The sequence below is a fragment of the Lactuca virosa genome, chromosome 1 (assembly GCF_052849685.1).
Source record: "Lactuca virosa cultivar CGN04683 chromosome 1, Lactuca_virosa_CGN04683_v6, whole genome shotgun sequence".
NCBI lineage: Eukaryota > Viridiplantae > Streptophyta > Magnoliopsida > Asterales > Asteraceae > Lactuca > Lactuca virosa.
In genome coordinates, this window is record NC_136426.1 from 155,167,643 (window position 1) to 155,193,395 (window position 25,753).

The following is a 25,753-nucleotide window of genomic DNA, read 5'->3' on the forward strand; positions in this document are numbered from 1 at the left end:
TTGGATCACATCATCTAAATAACCTACATCTAAATGGGTCGAAACCTCTCTTTCCCAAAGCCTAAAGCCTTATGGTACTTGATCTTCGAGTCAAAGACCCGAATTATGAAATGACTCGAAACAGGGTGTCACAATTCATCAAGGCGCTCATAGTGATGTTGAGTTTGATGATGATCATCTCATCTCAAAGAAAAAAGAAGACCTCCTACTTAGGGGGAGTTGATGATGTTGAAGGTGAAGGCTTCGCTGTTCCTTCCAGTAATAAAAGAAAGCTCAGTGTCAACTTAGAAACATTAGTCAGTGACTAGAGATTTCCAGTTGAAGAGGTAAGACAAATTCTCATTAAGCATAATGCCTCTAAGCAACAGGAGAATGTTGAACGTTGTTCCTCCAAGATTAACCTAAAATATGCCCCTACTAAGGGAGGAATTAATGAACAATGCTTATCCAACACTTCAATAACATGTTCACTCGACGAAAAAGGGTTCAAGAGTTTAATGCTCGCATTAACAGGAAGAAATTCGAATGTTGTAGCTCGAAGATCTAAACTTGATCCCATCATCAAGGTCAGGTGCACTAAAAATAAGGATAAAACACTGAAGGTTTATCTAATTAGAAAGAAGATTGAATATAAATACATTGAGATTGTATGTACTTGTTAATTGGTCAAGTATGGCTGCACTTAGTGGATTCAGATTCAAGGATATAATTGCCAAACATAAAGGTATTCATGCTCAGGATCTGAATTTGGCACTGAAACAAATGATCGATGAAGTAAATAAGTTGAATTTAGTGCCCTCCACTGGTCCTTGTCATCCTTCTAACTCAGTGTCAACTCCAAAGTAAAGGAAATCTAAAAATTCTAAGTTTCTTCTTCCTTTTGGCGTCGTCTGCATCAACAACAGGTTTCCAGTGGGTATTAAGCCAATTCAATATTTGTTGATTCGAGATCCTGGACATGACATCTTCTATCTCGATGAATAAAATCAGATGTGCTTTTAGCACACTAAAGAGCTTCACACTGCTCCCACTGAACATCTATTTCATGTTTTCTAGGTCATAAAGAAGTGGAACATGATTATTACTAGCTGATCTCAACGGAACTAAGAAAGAGCTTTGTAACACCCGTTTCTCAGGTACCTTTCATTCATAGCTTAAACATATTTTTTCTAGAAAAATGGTCTTACGATGGGTGTAAGTAATGAGTATGCAAGGCGTAAGTCATTAAATGGATGCGGGGACTTTATGCTCTACGCATGGCGTACAATCCCTACGTAGGGCATGATTACTTAGACTCCAAATCCCAATAGTTAGGGTTGAGACACTATTTAAAGACCTTAAGTCCCTTGAGGCCTCACTTATCATCAGCCTCTACCCTCCCAAGCTATCATTTTGAAACCCTAATCCTTTGTGAGCTTGTTTGAGCCTTTTGTGTGTTCTTGGTGCATATTGAAGAAGGAGAAGTCTATCATTTTGGATTGGTGTGGCTCAAGGTTGAAGATCCAAAGCTTTCATCTCTTTTTCCAACTTCTAGAGGTATAAAGTTCTCACCTTTAGGGTTCTATGGTTTAGATCTAGATTAGATTCTTGGTTTGCAAGCTTCTGGTCCCATGGTTTTATGTTCTTGTGAGTAAAAGCTACTCTAGAGCTTAACGTTGTCATTTTATGTTGTTTCTAAGGATCATATGTCATAAAATGAAACTTTTGTTGCTATTCTTCACCCGTGCAAAGGTTTGAGGAAATTAAAGAATGATAGAGATCTAGGGTTTCGTATTGGGCTCCATTAAGCCATGCAAAGGCATAAAGTCAGGAACTTTATCCATTTAGACATCTATTAGATTCAGATTTGAGAGTTGTCTGGTTGGTCTTAAGTTACTAAGGGCTTAATGAGGATGTTGGCAAATTGCAAAGTTACGCAAGGCATAAACCTAGATTATGTAGCACGTATCATGGCCTGGCCCCGTTTTCTACAAAAAAAAACTCTACTTTCGATGTAGAGAAGGAGTACACAAGGCGTAACCCCAGAAGAGGAATTGGTCATATTTAGGGTTTTAGTCCATGTTTGGAAGGGTCTAGACTTGGAAGGGTAAAATGCTATTTTACTCTAGAAAGAGAAAGTATGTAATGGACCCTTGATTACAGATTATCACCCTAATTCCTAATTAAGGTTATTTTGGATATGTATTGTGTGAGGAGGTTCTCATACCAGCAACTCGGGTATGAGATTTATCTGTTATTAATTGAGGTGAGTCTCTTCACTACACTTGTAGGTCGAAGGCACTGATGTCGGCACATTGGATTTTGTTTATAAGATGTTATCTATCCTTATGACTCTTGTATGTGTTTGTATGTATGTTTGAGTGGGGCCCACAATATGTGTTGGGCAATTTTCACTACATGTTAAGAACGGGGCCGATGATTACCAGGCGGGGCCCGATGTATGTATGGTATGTGGTATTTTTAGGAACTTACTAAACTTTGTGCTTATGGTTTATTTTTATGTTTTAGGTACTTCTGGATCTAAAGGGAAGGGCTCGATGGGATTGCATTTCATCTACCAACGTTCTGCATTTTATGAATTATTTTGTACTCTGATAACTATTCAATACAATTCTATACTTTGATGTGCTTTTGGAATGAAAGAATGGTTAGTTTTGTTGACTTAAAAATAAAAATGTTTACTTGTTAATTTGGGACGTTACAAGTTGGTATCAGATTCTTGGTTTGAGGGATCCGGGCATACTTTCGAGTGTGTTTGGAATCAAATTGAGGAAATGATAAATTTTTAAAAGAAAATGATTTTCAATCAGCCGAGCTCAAGTAAGTATTTCCCAAAATACCCATTCATGTTTATGTGTTTCAGTATATGTATATGTGTAAAGAATGCTAGATTAGGGGTAAGGATATGGTTAAAATAGTATGATGGAATGTTAGTGAGATGCATTTGTATGCCTACTCCATGAGCCTTTAGAAGTGCATGCTAGTATGAATTACAAATGATTGGATAGAGTAGCCTAATTAGTCAGTGCACTGGTTAGAACTTGATGCTCGAATGTTGCTTGCTTTCTGATTTTAGGAACCACCATTAGTAGTAGTTAACTATCAAGCGGATATTTTATGTTACATGTGACAAAAATAAAATAATTTTAGAAGGTTATGTTTAACTCTATTGTGCAGCTCCTGTATGAGTCCAACTGTTGTCGTGTGAGACCTTACAGTCGAAGAATTATCTAGTGTTTATTGTATGTAATTATATTCATAAGGTGCTTAACGGTGTTAGTGGGAGTTTTTTATACAGCTGATGGCGGAAAGGGTGTGAAAGGAATCCTAGGAGAACCTATAAAGTATGTTAGCTTGGCATATGCATTGTTTAGTAGGAGTGGCGAATGTTTCATAGTAAGGGAGTCACTTAGTTGAATTGGGGAGACCCTTGAGGAAAGTACGGATAAGTGTGGAAGGTAGTATTGGGCTCGTATTGTTGAAAGCACATGATTTGTACTCGAGTCATGGGAAATCACAAGGATGCTAAGGAACTCTCGGTGTGGGATTCTTCGAATGTTTTCTGATGGTTTAAATTATTTATTTTCAGTATGGTGGTCACTTGTGGAGGTTTTGGTTCTAGTGATGGATCAAGTTCGGGCTCTGGGGCCGAACCAAATGATGAGCAGATGCAAGAGTTCATCTCGTCTGATATTACTTACGGTATTCTGGAGCAGACTTGTGTGATCTTTTGGACGATCAAGGAGGGCATTATGGAGATTCTAGATGAGCATCTAGCAAGATTCTGTACTGAGATAGTGACTATTGAGGGGTCCTTTCTCTTCCGATTTTGATACGTTTCCATTTGTCACACCCCCGGCCGAGGCGGCGGAACACGCCGGGCTGTGCAACTAAGTTCATGGATTACAGATAAAATGAATATATAGCACACGTACAACAATAAACAAAACATAATTTATATACCATCTTGGTGTTTGAATACATGGTTCTTACATATAATAGTATAATATATGAATTGCCTTAAACAGGTAGGTGGACATAACAAAAGGTAGTAAACTAAATTGCCTAAGATCCCTGATTATCCTTCATCTGAATTTGCTTGATTACTGATTTCCTGATTGTAGTTTTGAGGGTCAACACAAGGATGCTGAGGGTCACAGGTTTTCTGCTAGCAGCATTAATGATACTTTTAAAAGTGTTCAAAAAGTATTTTCTTTATAAGTAAACCATATTTAAAAAAGCTTTGAAAAATCCAAATAGTGTTTTGGTATAAGTAATTGCATGCTTAAGACAGTTTTTAAACGAACCAAGTTTACGAGTTGTAGTAAGAGAGAGAGAGAGAGAGAGAGAGAGAGAGATTCGAGTTAATGTTTGTAGTGAGTTCTATAAACGAGCTATATGACATGAGTGTACCCTATTACAACGCTTCATTGGACATTTCAGTAACGATTGTAGACACTTATCACCTGTTTCGATTGATCAGTCGAGGTTGTAGCTAGCAACCACAGGTGGGGATGTCAACCCCGTATAGATCTATACATATGTATCTCGCTCTGAAGATTAACAGTTATAGTAGTATAGCTATGCTAAGTGATTAGACTCAGCTAATGAATAATGTCTCACTAAAAATCCCTTAATTAAAAAGTTTGTGAATAACTCTCAACCCTAACTTAATTGTGGGTAAGTTCTATGCATAATGAATTTCATGGTATCAAGTTTATAAAAGCCGAGTATGTTTGACATGTATGTAAAGTATAAGGCACTAACTTTTATAACAATTATGTTTCATTTATAAACTATATAGTAAAAGGACATAGGTTATTTCAATAGTTGTATTCTTCTAACAATATGTCATACTAGGATGTTAAAGTTTAAGGCAATATTGTTTACTTATAATATATAAGTGTTAAACAATGTTTTGTAACTAGTATGTACAGACGACGGCTAGACATGAAACAATGGAGGGTAGGATAATTTTAGCAATTAATCCATTTTGAAATCCAACAACCCAAACGACCCTTCAAACCAGATTCCTCGTACCGTAAGCAGTTAAAAGGTTGTGTAATAATATTTTTGTAAAAATTATAATAGCTAGTACATGTACTTGATGGGTTTTGAGCATTCTAACACTTCCTAAGTGTACATGCAACCCTAATAACCTTAGATCTATGTTTGTCTAATAATCATGCAAAGTTGAATTCCAAGGTTATATTCCTATCTAGCATACATGGGGAACATTTTTAACTTGAATGAAAGATAGAATAACTTACCTTGTTGTTGATTATGATCCTTGAAACCTTGTGAGCCTAGCACCCCAAGTGTGATGCCTCAAATGCTTCACACAACACCAAATGCAAAGGAGTAAACTTTGAGAGAATCTTACACTTGCAAAATCGGCTCTAGCCCTCTTGTTTCTTATGTGTAGCCTATTTAGGTGGAGAATGGGTTTCTTATATAGTGTTGACACATCTAGGGTTACACCATGTAAACCCTAATGTGTCATGACTCTTCATTTCCATGACCCATGGGTTTGTAACTCCCATGGAGCATCCATGGAGCATCCTATGGGTGGAACCCAAGTTGATAATCCATGGAGCCTCTTAGCCCACTATATAAGATATGGAAGATTTACATAATCTACCCATACATTTAATTAGTTATCTTTTGATCACTTAATTAATTCTAAATTAATTCTTGATCAAACTAATTAAATAATATTATTAATATATTAGAACTTATAATATATTAATAAACCATAAGTGTTATTTCTCTCATTTTAGTTTATCCAATTGCATGGTGCCATGCAACCCAAATGGACCATGTCGGGTCAGGTCAAGTACATACCAGAAATAGTTATGGACTTATACACCTTATCCAACAGTCTCCCACTTGGATAAGTCTAATAACTATAACTGCAATACTTCAGGAACCGATCGGCAATCGTAGCTCTTTCAAGGTCTCTCGGAACTGAGAAGATGATGATACGCCATTTAAGATAAGTGATCATATAATCCTCTTTTCTAGATATCAGCCGGACAAATACATGGAACAATGTCTTACTTATTGTCCAGCAGTTTGTTTCCCGATTTCTGATTTGTTTGACAAAGAACTTAATTGAACACATCAACTTAGTTCTGACCGGGCCCGGTACATAGGTCAAAACAAAATCATCGAGGGGCCCAGATATCAGCTTCTAATCCAAGAAGGAACAGATAAACTTCGACTCATATGTTTGTTCTACCACTCATTGAATTATACACAAAAGCACGTTTTATAACATCGATTTACCAATGCGTTAATGTACAATCAATGCATAACCAACTCATAAGTAACAAATCATATCTCTAGGTTTGAAGACTTATATGATATTACTGTCTCACGATCACTCGAGATAAATTCCATGAAGTGATTCCAGTGAGCGTGGGTTGAGTCCAATGCTCAGAACTTATGAGCACTCATGAGTGTTGTAGCCATGTCCAACAACTTAGACCTCTGCAACCAATCATGACAGTCTTGATTCATACCTACTTCCGACATATGACCGACTGTTGAGGTTTGAATAATATGATATACCAAACATAATTATTCTGGAAGTCAAAACATGCAAAAGAAATATAGTAAACGATCGACAAGAGATAGCAACACTTTACTCATAAATAAAACACCTTTTATTCATCATCTAATGTCAATTACACTTTACAAATTTCAAGGTTATCTAACTACTAAATCTAATATCATCCTTCAGCCCTATGCTCCGAGCATGCTGGAGATGCTTAACCCGAGTCAGTCCCTTCGTGAGGGGATCTGCTGGATTCTCATCCGATGATACCCTCTTTGCCATGAGGAGTCCTTCTTCTATTCGATGTCTGATGAAATGGTATTTTCTGTCGTTGTGTCTGGATCTCCCGTAATCCCTTGGTTCCTTGGCTAAGGCAACTGCACTTTCACTATCATAGAAAATTTCCATTGGCTCTTTAATAGCTGGTACAACTCCAAGGTCTCCAATGAAGTTCTTCAGCCATATCGCTTCCTTTGCTGCCTCGCTAGCTGCTATATACTCTGATTCGCAAGTTGAATCAGCCACTGTCTCTTGCTTGGAACTCTTCCAAGAAATTGCTCCTCAATTTAAGGTAAAGACCCAGCCTGACTGAGAGCGGAAATTATCCCTATCAGTCTGAAAGCTAGCATCACTATACCCTACAACTCTCAAGTCTTTACTCCCACCGAGGGTAAGGACCCAGTCCTTAGTCCTCCGTAGGTACTTGAGGATATTCTTTACAACAGTCCAGTGTGCCTTGCCAGGGTTCCCCTGATACCTGCTAACCATGCTCAAAGAAAATGCTACATCAGGTCGAGTACACGTCATAGCATACATGATCGATCCTACAGCCTTAGCATAAGGTATTCGACTCATTTCTGCTATCTCGGCCTCAGTACTAGGGCTTTGTGTCTTACTCAATCTGGCGTTACTCTGGATGGGTAACTCTCGTTTCTTGGAGTCCTGCATGCCGAATCTCTTCAACACCTTATCCAAGTAAGTACTCTTACTAAGTCCAATTAGTCTTTTACTCCGGTCTCTCAAGATCCTTATCCCTAGAATATAGGCAGCTTCTCCTAGGTCCTTCATAGAGAAACACTTCCCAAGCCAGGACTTAACTTCCTGCAGAGTTGGGATGTCATTTCCTATGAGTAGTATGTCATCCACATACAATACCAAAAAGCTAACTATACTCCCACTAGCCTTGACATATACACAAGATTCATCTTCACTCCTAGAAAAGCCAAATTCCTTGACTTTCTCATCAAAGCAAAGATTCCATCTGCGAGGTGCTTGCTTTAACCCATAAATGGATTTCTCAAGCTTACACACTCTATTAGGGTACTCTGTGTTGACAAAACCCTCTGGCTGACTCATGTAAACACCCTCAGCCAACTTTCCATTAAGGAAGGCGGTTTTGACATCCATTTGCCATATTTCATAGTCATGAAATGCGGCTATGGCTAACAGAACCCTAATAGATTTAATCTTGGCCACTGGAGAAAAGGTCTCATCATAATCAACTCCCGGAGTTTGTGAGAAACCCTTTGCAACCAGTCGTGCCTTATAAGTGTGTACATTACCATCCATGTCGGTCTTCTTCTTGAAGATCCATTTGCACCCTACAGTCTTACGACCTGGTACATTCTCAACCAAGTTCCAAACTTGATTGTCATACATGGACTGTATCTCGCTGTCCATTGCCTCTTTCCACTTGGCTGACTCAGGGCCTGCCATGGCTTCCGCGTAACTGTTAGGTTCATCCAGACCTATCAGTGTCTCATCACTGATAAGTGTATCACCTTCCGCAGTAATATGGAATCCATAGTAATGCTCAGGTGCATTCCTAACCCTTGTGGAACGCCTCAGAGGTACAGACTTGTCAATTGGCACAACAGAAGTTTCCTCCTCAAGTTGAGTGCTAGGGTTTGAAGTTGCTTCACCACTTGACTCTTGAATTTCTTCAAGGTCAACTTGCCTCCCACTGTCTCCTTGGCTTATGAACTCTCTCTCTCGAAAGAAAGCCCTCCTAGCTACAAAGACCACATTCTCACTAGGTCTGTAGAAGAGGTAACCAAAGGATTTATGTGGGTAGCCGATGAAAATACACCTCTCACTTCGAGGTTCGAGCTTATCATGACTCTCGCGTCTCACAAAAGCCTCGCAACCCCAAATCTTAATGTGGTCTAGTTTGGGTACTTTACCAGTCCACATCTCATGAGGAGTTTTGGCAACTTTCTTTGTGGGAACTAGATTAAGGATATGGGCGGCAGTCTCTAAGGCATACCCCCAAAATGAGATTGGTAGCGAAGCTCGACTCATCATGGAACGAACCATATCCAACAACGTTCGATTACGCCTCTCAGCTATACCATTCAATTGCGGTGTCCTGGGAGGTGTCAATTGTGAGACAATCCCACATTCCCTAAGATAGTCGACGAACTCTGAACTAAGATACTCACCACCTCGATCGGATCGAAGCATCTTAATGTTCCTGCCCAATTGATTCTCGACTTCCTGTTTAAACTCTTTAAACCTCTCAAAAGTCTCTGACTTATGCTTGATTAAGTAGACATATCCATATCTACTATAATCATCAGTAAAAGTCAAATAATAACGATTAGCATCCCTTGTGGCATGTTTGAAGGGCCCACACACATCCGTGTGTATAAGATCCAACAAACCTTCACCCCTCTCACAAGAACCTGTGAAGGGTGACTTTGTCATTTTTCCAAGTAAGCATGATTCGCAACTATCATCTGACTTTAGGTCAAATGACTCCAATACTCCATCCTTTTGGAGTTGGCCTATGCGTTTCTTGCTTATATGTCCAAGACGACAATGCCATAATGATGCTTTATCCAAGTTATTATCATTAACAGAATCAATACACAATACATTATTTCCTAAGTTATCAACCACAGATACAGTTTCATACACACCATCACAAGGTAATGCTTTAAAATAAAGAACATTATTAAAGAAAGCATTAATCGAACCAACTTCATTATCAAATGAAAAGGTGAAACCTTGTTTATGCAATGCATGAAAGGAAATAATATTTCTTGCCATTTCTGGCGAATAACAACATTTATTCAAATCTAAACTAAACCCACTACTTAGCGATAAAGTATAAACTCCAATCTTGGTGACAGGTAAAGCTTTCCTACTCCCCATGATTAAGTTTATTCTTCCATGCTCCACATTCTCACTTCTTCTTACTCCCTGCAAATCAGAACAGATATGAATACCACAACCGGTATCAAGGACCCAAGAGTTAGAATGGGGTGAGTTATTAGATAAGATAGTGTAAATACCTGCATGGTTGGGTTTAACTTTCCCATCCTTCACATCTTGCTGGTACTTTGGGCAGTTCCGCTTCCAATGTGACTTTTCATGGCAATAGAAGCATTCAGCCTCTTTAGGGTCAGAAGAAGGAGTGACAAAACCTTTCTTGGTTCCACTTGAAGAAGAGCCATCAAGGGTCCTAGCCTTGGTACCCTTCGAATAGCTCTTCCTCTTCTTCCCTCTACCTTTCCTGATTGCCAAAACTGGGGCGGAGTTTGGAGTAGGAGTGTTAACAACCGACTTACCCTTAAGACCTGTTTCTGCGGTCTTGAGGAGTCCCTGAAGTTTGCTGAGTGTGACCTCTTCCTTATTCATGTGATATGTCATGCGGAATTGATCATAGCACGATGGTAAGGAGTGCAAAATGATATCTATTGCAAGCTCCTCAGGGAAGTTCACATTAAGCTTCAGCAACCGATCCACATACCTTTGCATTTTCTGCATGTGGCTCGTGACGGATTCCCCGTCCTTCATCATGGTTGTTATGATAGAGCATATGATTTCATACCTCTCTTGTCGTGCACTTTGATGGTATCTTTCCATCAGATCTTGGTGCATTTCAAAAGGGTAGAAGTCCTCATAGGACTTTTGGAGTTCCGCTGTCATGGTGGCCAACATGATGCATGCCACTTTTGTAGCATCCCTTTCATGTGCCTAGAAGTCAGCGATCTCCTGGGGAGTTGCAGTGGTCTCATCAATCTCCTTAAGCTCCTTGTCAAGGACATATTCTTTGTCCTCGTAGCGGGTAATCATCCTGATGTTTCTGATCCATTCATTGAAGTTGGATCCATCAAAAGTGACTTTCCCACACAAGTTCATAAGGGTAAAGGAGCCATTAGGATTAGAGCCAGAAGCAGCATTGTTTGAAGACATCTGAAAGAAGAGAACAAGATTAGTTTAGATATTAAGAGAGTCCTTAATAAAACACTCAAATGTAATATTAAGGCTAGGATCCAATCACAATATATTATAACTTAGAAGAGGTATGCCGTAATCCAAGCTATAACATATTTGAAAGGTAGGTGAATGACGATTCACCAATTTCCACCATGAAAAACGAAATATAAATATTAGGTTTTTAATTGGTTCTTAGAAATTCCTATATTCTTTTGAGATTCAATGAACTTTTCAAAGGCATGTTTCAATCTCGAGTGTGCCCTCCAAGTTTTGTGACTGGGATACCGAGGATCACAAAACGAGGTGTGAAGTAACCATGCAAATCACTTGGTACACTCAATGTTTATTACTCAATCGATGTGCCGGTTAACCACACGAGCTCCACCGACCTATAATAAACTTTAAGTCACCCTTTACCTACCTTGTTAAGTCCAAGTTAGTGTGCCGGTTAACCACACGAGCTCCACTAACGACTTAAACAAAGTGTAAAGTGTAATTTCATGGATTAGCACCTTATTCACATTTTCCTAAAGTAACTAAGATTGGGAATTTAATAAAAGCATTTAGTTACTTTATAATATTCATCATACTTTTAATGTGAATTTATAAGTCCTTGTCCTACCCGTTCGGCTAACGACCCTCCACCGATCAAGGAAGCGGTGGGTGAGAGTGGACACCCATTAAGTTGCCATTTTATAGGCAACAACCTTATACCCCCCTTATAGACTGGCTTCGTGAATGAGGCGTACTAGCGGTAAGACGACTTGACGTTATACATATATATATTAGTAACTTATAATATTATAAAGTATAAGGGTTGAATTTTAACTTTTAAAATTCTAAGGGTTGGAACTAAAGTTTTAATCAAGACTTTACATGTTCCAAAACTTGAGGGCAAGTTTTGTAAACTTCCAAAACGTTTCATTTCTTATAACTTATGAATTAATTGAGTAATAAAAATGAAGACTCTTCATTTTTATAACTCTTGTGTTCTTTTAATGGCTTTAATAAAAGTGAGACTTTTGGTTTTCCATAACTTGAGGACAAGTTATGGACTCCATTAAAACACATTATCATCATGAATTAAACTACCATGAAGGTTACAAACAATTCCTATGATCATCTAATCTTCATAAGTTCAAGAACATGAATATGAACACTTTCAAGAATCAAAAAATTACACTTAAAAAAACTTGTAATTTTAATAATTGCCATTGTAAATGGATTAGCATAAACATTACACCATCTAAAACAAGCTTTAAAACATCAAAACAATTTAGGGTAATGTTTCTAGTCCATTTCCAGCAACAAATGTGCAAACTTTCATACGAGCAGAAAATAGAAAAACGATTTTTTTTTCAAGCTGTTTGCACACAAAAAAAAAACAACAAACAAAACCACTCTCTGATACCACTGATGAGTTTTGAGCATTCTAACACTTCCTAAGTGTACATGCAACCCTAATAACCTTGGATCTATGTTTGTCTAATAATCGTGCAAAGTTGAATTCCAAGGTTATATTCCTATCTAGCATACATAGGGAACATTTTTAACTTGAATGAAAGATAGAATAACTTACCTTGTTGTTGATTATGATCCTTGAAACCTTGTGAGCCTAGCACCCCAAGTGTGATGCCTCAAATGCTTCACACAATACCAAATGCAAAGGAGTAAACTTTGAGAGAATCTTACACTTGCAAAATCGGCTCTAGCCCTCTTGTTTCTTATGTGTAGCCTATTTTGGTGGAGAATGGGTTTCTTATATAGTGTTGACACATCTAGGGTTACACCATGTAAACCCTAATGTGTCATGACTCTTCATTTCCATGACCCATGGGTTTGTAACTCCCATGGAGCATCCATGGAGCATCCTATGGGTGGAACCCAACTTGATAATCCATGGAGCCTCTTAGCCCACTATATAAGATATGGAAGATTTACATAATCTACCCATGTATTTAATTAGTTATCTTTTGATCACTTAATTAATTCTAAATTAATTCTTGATCAAACTAATTAAATAATATTATTAATATATTAGAACTTATAATATATTAATAAACCATAAGTGTTATTTCTCTCATTTTAGTTTATCCAATTGCATGGTGCCATGCAACCCAAATGGACCATGCCGGGTCAGGTCAAGTACATACCAGAAATAGTTATGGACTTATACACCTTATCCAACAGTACTCTCCCCCAAAATAAGTAAATAGAAAAGAGGTTCCGTGAAACTCACCATAATGTATGATTGTCGTTTTTTTTTTCGAGAGTTGACGCAAGAAAACCGGGATGTATTGATGTAAACACGATACTCCGAGATAAATTTGGTTTCCTAAGGAAATATTAATATAAATTAATATGTGGAGGGTATTTGATATTTTAATTAAGTAAATGACTTATTTAATAATTTCCAAAGTTTAGTTAGTCTAAAATTTATTTTGAACCAAGAATTATTTAAATAAATTTTATCTAAAAATTAAATTTTATATCTTCCAAAATTTTATTTAATCATAAATTTTATTTAATAAATTCTAATTTAAATGATTGGAATGGAACCACATTTGATAATTATTTCCAATTAAGGGGTTGTTTTGAACATTTCGAATAAAACTTTAGTCTTATGACTTGTTTTATAAACATTTTTGAAAAGGGGGTTAAATGTATTTAAATAAAATAGTAGTTTTGAGTCTTGGGTCTTGATGTAAAAGTAATTCTAAATGAGGGTGGTTTTTGCACACTTTAAATGGTGTTTAAAAGGTTTAGGACTAATATTGAAAAGAATTTCAAAATGAGGGTCAAGGGAATTAATTTGGAATGAAGGTTTGGTTGTTTAACCAAATTAGAATCACATTTGATTAGGAGGTTTAAAACCTCCTGATTCCTCTCGTTCACGTCAACATGTATACACCCACATTCATTTGGTCCTTGTGACTTCAACACTTGATGAAATGGCATGAAACAAAAACCAAAATTGTAAAGGAGGTGGAGGGGTATATCTATAGCTAAACATGGCGGTGAATGGTGGTGGCAGACGGCGGCAGGAAGGCTCCAAAGGTGGTGGCAGGTGGTGATTTTTGAGAATTTCTCCTTTGCTTCTCTTTTTCTGTTTTGAGTTGGAATTGACAAAGGAGAAGGGTTGACCTGATGGTGACGTTCAAGGGGAGTTATAAGGGTGGTGTTGGGTGTATTTTGGGTGGCGGAGTGGTAGTTTGTGGTGATTTGTGTGTGTTTGAAACCGAGAGAGCAAGTGAGAGTCTAAAAGAGAGGGACATATTGATATTGAGATAGGGGAGAAGATGAAGAAGATGGCTAATGTTGTGGGTGACATATTGATATTGAGAGCAAGTTGCATGAGTCTCTATTTATAGTGTAAGGGTCTTACGTGAGCTTAGAGGAGCACCATGGCTAAAACAACTGTTTTGTACTCTTATATGCAAGTGTGCACTCAAGTTAGAGAGGGAGGAAGAGGAAAGGCCTATGTCACATAGGTTTGATCCAAGGAAGGAAGCAAGAAAGACTAAGAGTTGGCCTTACACTCTTGGATAAGGCTTGTGGGTCCTACATGATGTCATGCCTTCCTTTAATGCCCAAAAACCAAGTTATTTTGGTGTATCGGGATCCGTATGTCGAGAAATTTTTCTGAAAGTATTGTTAAATAGAGTTTAATTCAAGGATTCCAAAAACTCGAACAAATTGATTTTTGGAGTTATGGAACTCCGGTGTAACGTTCCAAAAATTAAGACTACAAATTTCGATTTTTAAATTAATTAAAACCATTATCCAAAATAATATCATGAAAACCATTGTGAATTAGAGTGTATCAATAAACATCCAAGTACATCAGACTAATGTAATATGTGGAACAATATGGTGTGTGCAATGCAGTCATCTCGAGCTCTTCCCTTTCGAAACAGAAGTACCTTAAGCATAAACTGAAAACCGTAAGCACAAAGCTTAATGAGTTCCCCTAACATACCACATACCATGCAAACATACAGTTAAGCATATATAGGTGCTAGCATTCCCTTTCGGTCTATTTCAACCGGATACTATCAAGCATATCTGGGTGCTTGCATTCCCCTTCGGTTTATTTCAACCGGATACTATCAAGCATATCTGGGTGCTTGCATTCCCCTTCGGTCTATTTCAACCGGATACTGTCAAGCATATCTGAGTGCTTGCATTTACCTTTAGTCCATTTCAACCGGATATTGTCAATTAACATATATGGGTGCTTGTATTCCCCTTCGGTCTATTTCAACCGGATACTATCAAACATATCTGGTTGTTTGCAATCCGCTTTGGTCTATTTCAATCGAATATCGGGTCTATTTCACCCCTACCACTACCACATAATATCAAAATCAAATAACCATAGAAACATAAACAAATACTAGCATACTAGACAATTACGATAAAGACAATCATCTTACTATAAGCATCAACTAGTGGGTCAGCATTGGTGCTTTCGACCCACGAATATAGTGAAGGTAACTCACCTCAAGCTGCCGAATGTCTCAGGTACAAGCTCGGACTGCTGAAATCCTCGCCCTAACATCATGAAATATTACCAAATTAATGATTGGTCCACAAACCATAGCTGTAATCCAAGTCCGAATGTCCAACACTCAGGGTAAATGTCTATTTTAACCTTTTCTCACTAGGTCTGACATCTGAGGCCCAAACTATTAGCATCAAGAGCCCAATATGGACCAACTTCCTAATTAGGCCCAAACCCATCATAGCCCAAAACCACATCTCACGTCGTGACTAGTCCTTGGTCACGTCGTGAAAGTTTACTTGATCAAATCCCACTCATCCCGATTCAACCCAGCTAACTCAGTTAAGAAATGCTACCCAAGTTGGCCTCACGACGTGAGAAGCCTATCCTCACGTTGTGATCCCCAACCAGTTCTCCGGAATCAGGACATAAACACCTCTCACGTCATGAGACCTTGTGTCTCACGTTGTGAGAACGATCTAAGGCTAAAAATCCAACTTTTAAGTCCTTCAACCCTAATTCTTTCATAAGCTAAAAAAGGACCCCAAAGGCCAATAAAAATCATTACTTGATGGACATGCATGTCCTAAACCCATCTTAGGTCAAAATAACAAGAAATGGTCCCAAACTCAAGCAAGATTCATAGATTACAACTACACTTCGGATCTATAAGGTTGAATCATAGAGAATGACTCATTGATCCATAAGGTTGCCAACTTTATGGATCCTAAGCATGCAATCCAACACAAACATGCAAAAAGAAGCTTAAAACTTAGATCTAACAATTTGAACTCATAAAGATTGAATCTTGGAAACTTACAGTGGTCCAAAATGTGCACAAGATGATTATGATGAAGCCTCTTTTCCGAACCAACACTCTAGAACCTGTTATTCTCCTTCTTCTAGCCACCAAATCACCAAAATGGATTAGGGTTAAGGTTTCCAGTGTTAGAGGAAGGTGGAGGCTAAGAAATGAACCCTAAAACCGAATTAAGTGGACTTAAATACCTAGAAAACCCTAAAAGTTCATGGGCTTGGGCTGCAGCGATCCTCTCGTCGTGATCTCAGTTGTCCCCCAAATCCTTCTCAACTTTGAACAATCATAACTTCTTTGTTTCAACTCCGAATTCGACGTTCTTTATATCCATGAAAGGGTCTTGGAGAGCTCTACACTCCTATATCGATACATTTAGCTCACCACATGTTCAACTTAAGACCTTAACCCTTGCATGTGCCCTAACACATAACTTTCCCCAGTCCATTCCCAGTTCCAAATACACAATTCATTGGCCTTGATCCTCTTACCAACAATAACATCTTTCAATAAAACCCAAACCTTACTTCCTTAAAATCCCCAAAGCCTACATACAACTGAATTATGGTTCACAATCATGAATCACAGAACAATCCGAAATAGGACGTTACATCCGAGAAATCGCGTTTAAAGTTTTGCGTCTAAAAAGCCCATAACGCTCGATTTTTCGATTTTAGCAAATATTTTTGTTAAAAATATTTTGAATATGAAATTAAATGTTAGGCTATATCCTAAGTCCAAAAACGCTTTCGAAATTTCCATTGGAGGTGTGTAAGTGCCTCAACAGATTGATTCGATTTTACACGATTAAAGAAAAACAATGTTTACTGTCTATTTTATTAAAACTGTTGTATCTTTTGCATACGAACTTTATTTTGGATGTTCTTTATATATTCGGAAACAAGGTAACATGTACTATAATATTTTAATGTTTGTTTTGTTCAAAACTGCTTAATACGAAATTTCAGTTTTTCAGACGCATTAATTCAAAGTAGAGACCAAAGTTGTCAATACCACAAACTGTCATGAGCAAAGTCTAAAGTCCTAAAGTTTACAAATTTGGCATTCCACGATTTATATGTATATATAATAAAAATAATAATAAAGCTCTAAGTTTTTTGGAAGTATATATAATTAAACCTGAAATATCATGTAGACGTCACGTTCACTATTGATGCTAGCATCACATGAACCGCCACCTCACATTACTCGGAGACGCTTTCATAATTTCCAAAATAACGTTGTTGACGTCGATTCAAAATTTTGATCATGCAAATGCCAATAAAAACATGGATAACCAAATAAGATCAAACAAAGTAGTTTGTTGGCCAATTTATTATTTTCTTAAAAGTAGCTAAGCATGTAGATTTAATAACTTATCGACCAAAATCGATTTAAAATCTTGCAATAGGACAAAATTTATACATAAAATTTCACTAGACCTAAACAAACAATTGTTAAAACATACATACCAAATTTGTAATTACGTCCATATTTAATTCATTGGCAGGTTGGTGGGCAACATACCCTAAATTGTAAATTCCCAATTGTTTGACATTCTAATTCGGTCGCTCCAAGCGTATCTCGATTCTCGATGGGTAAGTTTCTACTTCATAAACCTAAGTGTTCGGTTCTCGTACAACAAATGTCGATATCCTTTTACTGTTGTGTCGATTTATTTGTGAGATTTTGGTTGAATTATGCTCTTTATGCTTTCTTTTCCTCAATCCAGTTGAATCCGCAAACTCTGTTTTTGTAAAATTCATTGTCAATTATCACGTATCCATTGGAAAACATAAATCAAGAAACCGATTTGAGAAGATCTATTACATACGATTCGAAACATAATCGGATAGTTGCTAATTATGCAAGTCAGCAAGTATTAAAGGGTTTAAGCTTGGTTTTTCCTGTATATTATTTAGTCATGTAATTTCATTAGATTTATATCCCATTTTTATGACAGGGAAACGTAAAAGGAGATCTGTAACTTTTAATGGAGAAGATAGAATCAGTAACTTGTCAGAGCACTTAATAGACTCGATCTTAGAGCGGATCCCATTTGAAGATGCTATAAAAACAAGCATCATATCAAAAAAATGGAGGTACAAATGGACTTCAATGAAGGTGTTGACTTTTGATGACGACTTCAATGAAAAAATTGCAAAAAATGGAGCAGTTGATTACAATGAATATATAAGCACCATAAACCAAGTGTTAAACCTTCACAAGGGTCCAATCTCAAAATTTGTTATCTATATACCACCTATGTTTCTTGATAGCTTCCAAGAAATTGATGAATGGATGATGCTCTTATCAAGAAACAATGTGACAAAACTCGTTCTTACTAATTCAAATCGACGATATGAGCTTCCTTCTCATGTGTTTTCATGTTTAGGATTAACAGAGTTGATATTGGAGAATTGTTACTTCAATCCACCACTTCAGTTTGAAGGGTTTCTTAATCTTGAAGAACTTTTTCTTGAGCATATTGATTTTGGGGAGAATTTAAGTGGAAATCAGATCAACTTACCACAACTTAAGAATTTGTCTTTTCTTGAGTGTATGAATGTTCAGAATTTCAACATCAAGGCTACAAAGATGAAGAGTTTGATTATTGTCACGTGTCCTGATGCTAAGTTGCTACAATTGTTGGAAAATCCTTCTCTTATTGTGTTTGGTGTATCTTTTCAGACTTTTGAAGATTTTGATAGAGTTGAGAAGATAAATTCCATCACCTTTTTAAGTAGCTTAACAAGAATTGAAGACTTTTTAATCGAGGGTAATTTTCTTAAGGTATGATACGAAAGTAAACTTTATGGTGCGTTTGGTTATGGAAAATTTTCTAGTTTTCTAGGAAAATTTTCCAAGAAAAGAAAAACGGAAATTTTGAAAACGCGTTTGGTTCGTTTAGTTTTCCAAAGTTTTCTAAGAAAATGAAAATTTACAGTTTTCCAAATTGTATTTAAGTTAGAAAAGTGAATTTTATAGTTTTCCAAAGTTTTCCAAATTTGTAAGATGGAAAATGAAAAACTCCACCGTTTCAACAAAACGCGTTTTCATTAAAAACTGAAAATGAAAATTCAACTCTATTTTCTAAAAACATTTTTCTTAGGAAATGAAAACAATTTTTCACAACCAAACGCACACTAATGCTTTCCATTTACGCTTCCATAATTACCTATATATAACATTTATCAAAATGTTATACGTGATTGAGTATTGATAAGGTTAATTCAAATTTCAAACTATAGTGTTTTTTTAGTGAATTGCATTTTTGGTCCCTGTAGTATTCAAATAGATAAACTGACAGAAATGGTCGCTGTAACTTTTTTTACAAAACTGGTCTTGTGTTTTATATACAAAATGACAGAAATGGTCCCTGTGTGAGATTTTTTTACAGAAATGGTCCTTCTGTAAGAAAATTACAGAAACGATCCCGTCTATGAAAAATTACAGAAATGGTCCCTCTGTAGGAAATAGAAAAAATTACAGAAATGAACCCTGCGTAAGATAAAGCTACAGAAATGGTCCCTCTGTGACTAAATTAACGAAATGATCCGTGTCAAAGACAATTACAGAAATGGTCCCTCTGTAGGAATAGAAGAAATTACAGAAATGATTCTTGTGTAAAATAAAGCTACAGAAATGGTCCCTCTGTGACAAAATTACAGAAACGATCCCCATCTAAGACAAATTTACAGAAATGGTCTCTCTGTAGTCGGTAGGAAATAGACAAAATTATAGAAATGATCCCTGTGTAAGATAAAGCTACAAAAATGGTCCCTCTCTGACAAACATACAGAAACGATCCCTATCTATGACAAAATTCAGAAATGTTCCCTCAGTAGGAAATAGACAAGATTACAGAAATGATCCCTGTGTAAGATAAAGCTACAGAAATGGTCCCTACATGACAAAATTATAGAAACGATCCCTGTCTAAGACAAAATTACAGAAATGGTCCCTGTATAAAGATAAAGTTACAGAAAGTGTCCCTGTGTAACAAATTTATTTAAATAGTGCCTATATATATGAAAAAATTACAGAAATGGTCCGTGTGTGTAAAGACAAAATTAAAGAAATTATCTATGTTTAACAAAATTACAAAAATGGTCCCTCTCACTGCAACACACTGTCTTAAAACCCTCGTTAGATGTATTTCTCACGTTTTTATGCAACTTAAAATCTCACTTTCACCTCATAGTTTTTGTCTGCAGAAGAGATTCCAAAGTGGCTTCCATTATCGATGAACAGCTTAAAACGTTTAGTGTTGCAAGATTTTGAAGTTGGTGATTTGGATCAACTTCATGTTGCTCTTTGTTTGCTTCGAAACTCACCAAATCTAGACACGTTACGTGTGCACTTTGAGGTTGTTAACTAAAAATTGCTAAAATTAGATTTTATTTTATATGTCACAAGAGTTGAATTTTTATGTTTTTTCAGGAGCCTCGAGATTTTGTGGGCCTAGCTTTAGATCATTTGAAAGCTGCAAACTGCTTGGACTATACACTGAAACAGTTAAGGACTGTGGAGATAACATGTTTAGAAGGATTAGAAGTGGAACTGCTTTTTATAAAGCTTCTACTTGCTCATTCACCTAATCTTGAGAAGATCTCCATTACACCAATTGGACGTCTGAATATTCGAAGAAGATTTGCGATTGCTAAACATGTTATGAGGCTCCCTCGAGCCTCACCAAAAGCAGAAATCATCTACTTGAATCCCGAGAAATAGTTTTATAAGAATATGTTCAACTTGAAATTGTTGTTTAGCTTTATGCTTTTCATTGTTGTAAACATAGTGGAATTGGTTGTTATTCTTTTTATTCCCCTTGATTTGTTTGACATGGGTGATTTTCGATAGAAGTGTCAAGTATGATGGATTTTTTTTTAGTTTACATTACTTCAAATGGTTTATTGTTGTCTCAAAATCATAGGATCAACTGCAATCTCTATAAAAAAACTGTGATTTTTTTTTTCAAAATTTTAAGTACAATGTTATAATTGTGTGATTATTTTTGAAGTGCAGTGTTATAATAAGAAAAACTTGAAGACAAATTGCTATAATTAATAAACAAAACAATGAAAGTTGCTTGATATCTCTTGCTTTTAACTGTAAATAAAAATCTCACTTTTGCTTCAGAGTCTAGTTCTTGAATGCATGAAAGAGCCCTACACATGCTTGTCGGTATTATAGACTTTGTTGTTAAATTGTCAACGATTCAACATGACAGTTTTATCACCTTCATGGTAAAGATTATCTATGATGCTTGTGAAAAATATTTAAGATGTTATCCATTGCTTTTTAAAGATGATGACTTAAAGGTAAAAATGATAAAACACAGGCGGGGAAAACGGTGGGTTTTGTAACAAAAATACAAACTTTCTAAATTTGGGAAAATTTCAATGTTAAATATGTATCAAATACACGCATTCTAAATTTGGTATAAAGAAGAAATCACAAACAAATCATTTTAGGAATAGTTTCCTTGCAGCTATCATATAAAACTTATTAAGTATTAACCAAGTTATAAAATATTGATAATTCTTTAGTTCTTACAATCCTCAAAAGTTGATAAATCCATTTGTGTCGCTTCCTTACAAATTGTAATTAATCACTTAGAATGTTAACTCAAGATTACTTTAACATATTAACTTGTTCCAGTGACCGGGTATCGGGGCGGAGGAGGAGGGGGTTAGTTATTTTCTAGGGAATAGTTTTTTTATCAACAGTTACTTATCTTTTATAAATGTGTACCCATGAAAAGAGACGATGACGAATGGTTCTTTTCAAAAAAAATAGTTTTCTATCGAAAACATATGATTTTGCGTGTAAACGTCATTTTATACTCACGTCATTGAAACCAAAGGCGTATCTTTTAACTGATACTTCCATGAGGGCGTAAGATGTAAACTTGTCCAGGTAATATGCTTCTAGACAATGACACATAAAGTTCACATGCTTTGCGTGATCAATCTAATCACAATGGTATATTTGATGCTTAACAATAGTTTTAATTGAACTTATTGGTCTTAACTCTTAATGCAAATGTCGAGTTAACTTACTTGCTTGAAGACTTAACCGTTAAAGTTTATATAAATAACGATATAATGATTTATTTTCAAAATATGATAAGGTTAAGACTATCTTATTCACAACCAAAACTATAGAGCTGACAAAAATCGACCTAACAAACAAACCCAACCCGAGCCCCATTTATTTTTATTTTATTTTATTTTATATTCTAGTCGACAGACACATAAGGGTCAATTTATAAAGTTCAACAAATTTATCTAAACAACATTTTAAGACCATCCAAATATTTATTCTTTAATACAAGCAAACTTCGGGATCTTTTTTAATTTTTTTTAAATAATATTATTAATGTAGTAATATAATTTTTTTCAGATTTATCCAAGAAATTATTTTACACAAAACCATCACAACTTACTATTATTTGTAATTAATCTAATCCAACCACTTCCAAAAGGTGCATATAATCACCCATTTTTAACTGTTACATAATCTTATCAGTTTTAACTTTTATGTTAAATAAGGGTAAAATATGATTACAAAAGAGATACAAATAAACCACAGAACTTTGTTGGTCATGAAAAAAGAAAAAATACAACCAAAAAACAAAGTTGCCTAATCTTATCAATTTTAACTTTTATGTTAAAGAAGGGTAAAATATGATTACAAAACAAATATAAATAAATCACAGAACTTTGCTGGTCACAAAAAAAGAAAAAATACAACAAATTAAAAACAAAGTTGAGAAGAGAGACATATTTATTGCAAACATATCTGTGTATTGAATCTATTCGCATGCACATGCTGAAACAAACCTATTATCTATCAGTGGTGGAGTTATATGGGACGGTGGAGTACTATAACATCCCCAAAAAATTGTTTTTTATATTTAAAAACATTATTTGTAAACATGTTTTATGTTATTGTATCTCCAACTAAAAAATTATACCATGTTTTTAATACACGGAATATGATAACTATACAAAATATATCATTTACGGTTACTACAATAATGGTAGAAAGAGCTTTTCGGAATGACGTATGTCAAAAATAAATTGCAGAATAGCACGGATGATCAAGTTGTAAACGATTGTTTATTCAATTTTTTTTAAAAGAATGTGTTTTTACAAGTTTTTGATAATAATAATATTGACCGATTTCAAGACATGACTAGACAGATTCAATTGTAACGTTTGCTTAAATTATATATATATATATATATATATATATATATATATATATATATATATATATATATATATATATATATATATATATATATATCGATTTACCACTATAAATGTTAAGAAACTCTTTGAACATATAATTTTGAATCTGGAAAAAGATTATATACCCCGTATTAAAATTCCTAGCTCCACCACTATTACCTATGCCTTCTAGTTGCAACTTTAATGACTTTTGTATACCATATATATCCTGCTCACTTTGATATAACATTTTGTTTGATATGTTTAAGCATTGAAACTGTCATACACATGCACACATAATTATAAACAACAAAATATAAAATATATCTTACCATTATAAGCACCAAAATTTTCAAATTACTAAATATTTCTATATATGCTGCAAGAAAAACCATCTCAAGAACGAGCTACAAGCCGGAACAACGGTGACGGGTTGTAGTGAGTTGGTCGTCGTGGTGGCATTTAGGGCTTTTTATAGAAAGAAAGAGATGCCAACAATGGAAAGGGTAAACTGTGATGGTGCTCCGTTGGTGGCAGGGTGGTAAGTGGTTTGTGTTTAGGGTTTTTTTAGCGAGGGAGGGAGAGAGTCTTCCAAGAACCAAGCACATCCATATGCTTTTTAATTCCTTTCTACACCCCAATCACCGAAAACATGAAAAGATGGAGGCAGTTTTAACCAAATCTCCTTTTTTCTTCTTCAAAGTTGTTCCTATATGGTTCTATAGAAGCTTATGTAAGAATCGGAAGCGATAATGGACAATTGTCGGGCAGATTAGTCTATTAGTTATTCATTATATAAGGAGAGGGCGGTAAGTGATGAGTGGTGAAAGATGTGATGGTGGTGGTGATTGGTTTCTCGGGTAAGCTTGTGAATGAACTAAGATAGGTTAGGACATATAAAGTAGATATGTGACAGTGGGTTTTCACGAGGGATGAGATAAGGGATCGATTAAAATTCTGAATGGAATGGAAGTCAAATGATTAGCGCGATATTATAATGATGGAACATAATTAAAGGGGACCGAGTCAAAGATATGCATTCGTAAATTGTACATACAATATAACAACCAGACAAAATATACCATGATTACATGATCAAGTATAAGAAACTTACAAACCATGAGTCACTTGGTAGGCCGATTTTGGATACATATCACAAAAGTAGTATTGATAAGGAAACTTCATAAAAGTCACTATATTTTGAATAACTACTATAAAAGTTACTATATTTTATATTTATCAGTTTTGATACTCAAAATATAATGTCACCAATTAGAGTCACGTAATCATGCCCTGTCAGCATTACGCATTATCAAAATTCACATGTCAACCAGGTTGACTGGTTAAACGGTAAAAATTATAACAAATTAGTAAAAGGAGTGTCAGATTTGAGACAAAGAATATCACAATATTAAAATTTAATTTTTGTGAAAACCTAGTGTTTTTAATGGAATTTATCCATATAAAAATATACATTGATATTCTCGTATTATACAAGATAACAACCCTAAAAATAAGGGTAACGCATTCAAATTTCAACTTTGTATATGGATTGGATATAGATCGCATTCAAGTTTCAAATCTGTATATGCGTTGGATATAGATCATTAGATTGGTTGGCAAGTATTTGTTAGTTGTTACAAACCTTCTCGTTTACATTTAAAAAATTAAGATCGCTAGAGTAGTTGTTTTCATCTAAAATTTTTGACATTCGCTCTGAAGGTATCTTCAAGTGATGATGCGTAAGTTTCTACTTCACAAACCTCTATGTATCTGATTCATTGAAAGTCGTATGTGAAATCTTGATATCATGTCACAGTAATATCAATTTGTTTGATAGATTTTGTGTTTGAAGTCTGTTCTTTATGATCTCATTCCAGTTGAATAAACCGATCACTTTGAGAAGATTATGTAGTACTTAGATACTGGTTAACTCTGCAAGGCAGGGATTAAGCTAGGTCTTGCCAGTAGAATCTATATGATATGGTCATGTTATAATTTCATTTCTTTGAGTTTCTATAAGTTAGGTTTTGCCAGGGGAACCATTGATTCAATTATAAACTTGAGGATAAATCAAATAAACTGTAGACCAGGGAAAATACAATGAATAACATAGAGAGAGGTGAACCCTTTTTAGGGCTTTGCTAATATTTAAAACATAATGATCAACTCATAAATACTGGAAATAAAACAATTCTTTATCTTACTATACCGAAAAGATTACAATCATTAACTCATAAATAGCGCAAATAAATCAATTCTTTTCTCAATCTATTATAGTGTTTTTTAGAACAAGACAATTATAATGTGTAATTAATTTATTTAATTTCTAATAATATTTTATGTTATGAAAACGTATCAAAATTAAAGTGACAAAGAGGAATCCTTGTAAGCATGTTTGTAAGAAATAA

At 35.5% G+C, this 25,753-nt stretch overlaps 1 protein-coding gene across 1 annotated transcript; it reads left to right on the top strand.

The window, feature by feature from the left end:
* The first annotated feature begins 17,636 nt into the window (after positions 1-17,636).
* LOC145160294 (F-box/FBD/LRR-repeat protein At1g13570-like) lies at positions 17,637-20,998 on the top strand. Its single transcript, XM_079079434.1, has 4 exons — positions 17,637-17,699; positions 18,065-18,894; positions 20,306-20,470; positions 20,545-20,998. Exons 1-4 carry the CDS (start codon positions 17,696-17,698, stop codon positions 20,833-20,835), a joined length of 1,290 nt encoding a protein of 429 aa, XP_078935560.1. The 5' UTR covers positions 17,637-17,695; the 3' UTR covers positions 20,836-20,998.
* Positions 20,999-25,753: the final 4,755 nt, after the last annotated feature.

What these genes read in the sequence shown, in the direction of transcription:
- LOC145160294 (XM_079079434.1), top strand. An exon ending in TCGAGGGTAATTTTCTTAAG is followed by an intron (nt 18,895 to 20,305) that starts GTATGATACGAA and finishes TTCACCTCATAG; the next exon opens with TTTTTGTCTGCAGAAGAGAT. An exon ending in CGTTACGTGTGCACTTTGAG is followed by an intron (nt 20,471 to 20,544) that starts GTTGTTAACTAA and finishes ATGTTTTTTCAG; the next exon opens with GAGCCTCGAGATTTTGTGGG.